Consider the following 5,393-nt stretch of genomic DNA (forward strand, 5'->3'; position numbering starts at 1 on the left):
AAAGAAATACCTCAAAACAATTACCTGATTTTAAAAAAAAATAAGGGATTTGGACATTTTGAAAAACCACATGAAACTCCAAATCCTTTGAAACAAACACAATCTTAACATATTTTGAAAAATATTTTTTTTTAAGTTTTCAAAAAAAAAAAACACTTTTTTTATTTTAAAACCAATTCAAACGCCATATATTCGGTCGACGTTTCGGTCTTATATGAAGCCAGGATCCGCACGCATTCCCTCCTGATCCAATAAACAAGATAAGAAAGCCTGGAACGACGAATTCGTGCTTCTTTTCATGGCGATCCTTCGCGGCTTCACTCCCCTCTTATACCCCCCAAAACTCCACCATTTTCCCCAATCTAGGGTTCTAATCCTTGCCAAATCCTTGATTTCTATTCCCAATTCGATTTCTAGGGGTTTCAGCATCATCCACAATGATAGCCAACCGAGTTCCATCTCCAAAGCAGCGACCTTTGCATTCCCAGAAACCGAGAACAAGGTTAGGCTTTCCGAGGAGCTTTGCAAAGAGACGGAGGAAACGCTAGAGTGGCCTTCCATCTGTGCGCAAGTCTCCTCCTTTGCTTCTACGGCCGCAGGACGTGCTGCGTGCCAGCGCAGTGGTCTTCCGAGTGGTCAGGCTCGGGCGGAGAGCCAGAAGCTGTTGGACCAGACTGCGGCGGCTGCGTTGCTCCCCCAGGCTTTGGATTTCTCTGGAATTGAGGACGTGTCGGATATAGTGAGGTTGGCGGTCGCCGGTGAGTTGCTCACTGTTCGTGAGCTTTGCACTGTTGAACGGAGCCTCCAGGCTGCAAGACGAGTTCTTCAGGATTTGGAGCGAATTGGGGAGTCTTCTGACAGGTCCAATGCCTTTTTTTTTCTTCTTGAAAATTATAGATTTATTTGTGTATTCTTATTATGCCTATGATTTTGATGTTGAAAGCGATATTGATTGGTTATTTGTATCAATATTTAATAACTTTGTGAACATGTATGTGGACAGGTTCACACCTCTGCTTGGAATACTTCAAGACTGTGATTTTATGACTGAATTGGTAGAGAAGATAGGGTATTGTATAGATTGCACTTTATCTATTATTCTTGATCGAGCTAGTGCAAAGTTGGAGTCCGTAAGGTTGGAGAGGAAAGAGAACATGGAGAAACTCGACACTTTGTTGAAGGAAGTGTCTGTGAGTGTTTACCAGGCTGGTGGTATTGATAGTCCGTTGATTACTAAGCGCCGGTCCAGAATGTGTGTTGGTATTAAGGCTTCCCATAAGTCCTTGCTTCCTGGAGGTGTTGTTCTGAGTGTTAGTAGCTCAGGAGCTACATACTTTATGGAGCCAAGGGATGCGATTGAACTGAATAATATGGAGGTTAGGCTATCAAATGCTGAGAGAGCAGAAGAACTTGCAGTTTTAGGTTTTCTCACAGCAGAGGTAGCATGTTCAGAAACAAGGATTAGATGTTTGATGGAAAAGATTTTGGAATTAGATTTTGCTTGTGCCAGAGGTGCCTATGCCAAATGGATGAATGGTGTTTGCCCTGAATTCATTGAAGGCTTTGAGAAAATTGATTCAAGAAGAGATGGAAATTTTTTACAAGTAGATATCGAAGGTATCCAGCACCCTTTACTTCTTGAACCTTTTCTTAGAAGTTTGTCTCTTGTTCCAAAGCAACAATCTGGGACAGCAAAAATGTTGAGTCAGAGTGATCAGGCAATGAGTTCTGGAAAACTGCTTGAAGGCAAAGCTCCGGTGCCTCTGGACATTAAAGTGCAAAATACAAAGAAGGTGGTTGTGATTTCAGGTCCTAACACTGGAGGAAAAACCGCAACAATGAAAACTTTGGGTTTGGCAGCTATAATGTCTAAGGCTGGTCTGTTTTTACCTGCCAGGAATACCCCAAGGCTTCCATGGTTTGATCAAATTCTAGCTGATATTGGTGATCACCAGGTAGTTTCTCTTGTCTTTCAAAGAGAACATGTGTGATGCGTTTTCATGAACATCTTTAGTTGTATTCTGAAACTATTAATTTCTGGATTGAAGTCACTGGAGCATAGTCTTTCAACATTTAGCGCGCATATTTCCCGTATCTGCAAAATATTAGATGCTGCTTCAGAAAAATCACTTGTTTTGATCGATGAAATTGGCTGTGGAACTGATCCTTCAGAAGGCGTAGCTCTCTCCACCAGCATTTTGCAGCACCTTGCTGGTTGTGTCAATCTAGCTATGGTGACAACCCATTACACAGATTTAAGTCTTCTGAAAGCTACTGATTCTCGATTTGAGAATGCAGCCATGGAGTTTTGCATGGACACCTTGCAACCTACCTATCGCATACTTTGGGGAAGTACCGGTAATTCTAATGCCTTGAGCATTGCCAAGTCAATTGGCTTTGATCAGGAGGTGCTTGATCGTGCCCAACAATGGGTGCAAAGACTAGTCCCTGACAAACAAAAAGAACGTCAGGGTTTACTTTATCAGTCTTTATTGGAAGAAAGGAACTGCCTGGAGGCTCAAGCTACGGAAGCTGCATCCATTCTTTCCGAGGTTAAGAAGCTGCATTTTGAGGTATGCTGAATATATATATATATATATATATATATATTCACTTTGTGCACTTTGTTTCAGTTGTTTATTTGACTTGTAATTTATTGGGGTGTCATTTATCATAGTAAAAAGTAACTGGACTCTATACTCACCATTTACCCAATTGTCAGTGTTCTCAATAATGTGAGTGTTCCTCTAAATGTTGGCACATACAAGCTCTCTTTTTTGCTTTCTGGCACAACTTTTTTTGATCTCTTGAAAATAATACTATGCTTTTGAGCAATCCTGCTGGTATGGCTCTGTTTTTTGACAACGTAAACTTGTATTTCACTGAAATAGTGTCAATGCTTGATTTATTTCATCCTTCTGAATCTTGGTTAATGTTTCTTCATTGATTTGTGAAGATAAATTCAGAGGCTGAAGATCTAGAGAATCGTGAAGCTGCTTTGAAAGCAAAAGAGACTAAATCGATACAGCAAGAATTAAGATCTATAAGTTCTAGGATGGATGACATAATCAAGAAATTTGAGAAGCAACTTGAAATTGCAAATCCAGATCAGTTCAATTCCATTATGAGAGACACAGAAGCTGCTATTGCTTCAATTGTTGCATCACACAGTGCTAGTGGTTTTATGTTAACTGAAGAAACCGAGTATCATAGTACATACATGCCACAAGTTGGAGATAAAGTATATGTCAAAGGCTTAGGGGACAAGCTGGCCACTGTTATCGAGACACTTGCTGAAGATGGTACTGCAATGGTCCAATATGGAAAAATTAGGATACGTACAAAGAGAAACGACATGAGACCAGTCAATAATGTGAAGGATAATTTTAATAGATCCAAGCCACCTTTAAAAGAGCAGGTATGCAATTATATTTTCCTCTGCAGAGTTTGTAATTGTTTTAAATTTTTTCCCCAGTTGTTTATTTCAATCCTTTTTTCTTAAAAAAAAGAGAAGAAAATTCATCTTAAACCTCTCTGTCTATTATGATTCCTTAGGGAATATGTTTGTATATTTTCCTGCTGTCACATTTTTCATTCCACTCTGCAGTCATTCATGAACAGTTGGCTTACCAAATTTTTTTGCTTTCTGTACCCAGACTTTATAGTAACCGACATTATAGTTTGCACAGCTTTCATTTGAGTGCAATTGTAGATTCTAAGCAAGGCTTATTTTATGAAAACAATTGCAAAATGAAGTTGGTGTCTAAAAGAAATATAAAATTCACTGCTTGGTTTATTTAATGTTTTTTTGACCATCAAGCTTCTGGTAATGTAATTCTTAGCCCCTTTGCATTTGATACAACCATTAAGATTTCTTTTGTGTGTGTATGTATGTTGCTTTTGTGGTAATATCTTATGCCAAACCTTTTTCGGTCTTCATGTTTGATCTGTTTTAACTCTGTGGCCTTGTAATAGCACATCTTTGAATATTTTTTATTTTCTTGTTTATGGGTCCATAATGTATAGAGAGACATATTCAGCCATGGTTCTGTGTACCACCTGTGGAAATTGTTTCTTTGGCTTATTTTCAATTCCACTTTGGAACATTCACAATGTGCTTACCTTTATTTTTTATTCCTTTCTAACGATTAAAGATGCCTTAAAATGGTGAATATTAGATGATTGTATTATGTTATCTCTAATTGATCACAAGATACATTAATATATATATATATATATATGCATACATAGTAACAAATGTAACGAACTATTACAAACTAACTGCAATAAATAACAAACTTTAACTAAATATTGGCTAATGTTTGTCCTCTAATATTTTCAGTTGATTCGGCTTTATATGCATGATTCGGATAAATTTATTACAAAATTTTGTTTCCCATGATGTCGCCACACTGATGTGATATAAAATAGAGGCTAGACTCCTATGTGCAGCTATGCTTATCCTCTACCATTTCTCTTATGTTCATGAGTAAGCAAATTATTATTATAGCAAACCTAATTAATTTTGTGTAAACACTATTTAAACAGAGGAGATCTGCTCAAAGGGTCATAGTAGCAGAGAACAAAGATGATGACTCCACTTTTGGACCAGCAGTGAGAACATCAAAAAACACAGTTGATTTACGTGGCATGCGAGTTGATGAAGCAGCTTTGAGGCTTCAGATGGCCATTTCTGAGTGCAAGTCTTATGGTGTTCTATTTGTTGTCCATGGTATGGGCACTGGTGCTGTCAAGGAACGCACGCTCCACATCTTGCGGAGCCATCCTCGTGTCACCAAGTTTGAAGAAGAGAACCCCATGAATTATGGTTGCACAATTGCTTATATCAAGTAATGTATCTATTTTTTTATTATGATCTTTTCTCCCTATAATGCAATTTTGTTCAACACAGTGATGAGTTCTGCAGGGATCATATTTTTGGGTCAATGTTAAATTAAGGCACATTCTTCGTTAGTTACGATTGACATGATGTGATGTACAGTTGTGCAGACCATGCAAACTACCTTATGTGTCATCCGGTTGGAAAGTAGTGTTAAAAGTAGTTATTTATTCATTCTTGTGCATTGGAACGCACCTTCGGTCCCGTAGCTCAGTTGGTTAGAGCGTTGGTCTTATGAGCCGAAGGTCGCGGGTTCGAGCCCCGCCGGGACCATTGTCCTTGAATTTGCTTTTATATTTCCCTCGCATCTCATAAACTTCTAAGCATGGGCCGTGTAACCGTGTTAGGAAGCCTCTTCATGGCCTGTGGACTTTACTCTTACTTGGCAGACAGCGCCAGGCATGAAAATATTATTATTCATACTCTTAAAAAGATTCTAAATTTTTCCCACACAAAAATATTATTATTCATACTCTTAAAAGGTTATTTTTTG

At 38.5% G+C, this 5,393-nt stretch overlaps 1 protein-coding gene and 1 non-coding gene across 2 annotated transcripts; both read left to right on the forward strand.

Annotated features, from left to right (window-relative positions):
* The first annotated feature begins 236 nt into the window (after positions 1 to 236).
* LOC120263286 (endonuclease MutS2) lies at positions 237 to 4,947 on the forward strand. The gene is made up of 5 exons (XM_039271157.1): positions 237 to 861; positions 1,004 to 1,955; positions 2,049 to 2,573; positions 2,957 to 3,418; positions 4,549 to 4,947. Exons 1-5 carry the CDS (start codon positions 299 to 301, stop codon positions 4,852 to 4,854), a joined length of 2,808 nt encoding a protein of 935 aa, XP_039127091.1. The 5' UTR covers positions 237 to 298; the 3' UTR covers positions 4,855 to 4,947.
* A 152-nt stretch (positions 4,948 to 5,099) lies between these two features.
* Positions 5,100 to 5,173, forward strand: TRNAI-UAU. Its single transcript has one exon. It is a non-coding gene; the product is annotated as a tRNA-Ile (tRNA).
* Positions 5,174 to 5,393: the final 220 nt, after the last annotated feature.

The sequence above is a fragment of the Dioscorea cayenensis genome, chromosome 1 (assembly GCF_009730915.1).
Source record: "Dioscorea cayenensis subsp. rotundata cultivar TDr96_F1 chromosome 1, TDr96_F1_v2_PseudoChromosome.rev07_lg8_w22 25.fasta, whole genome shotgun sequence".
In the NCBI taxonomy this organism is placed as follows: domain Eukaryota; kingdom Viridiplantae; phylum Streptophyta; class Magnoliopsida; order Dioscoreales; family Dioscoreaceae; genus Dioscorea; species Dioscorea cayenensis.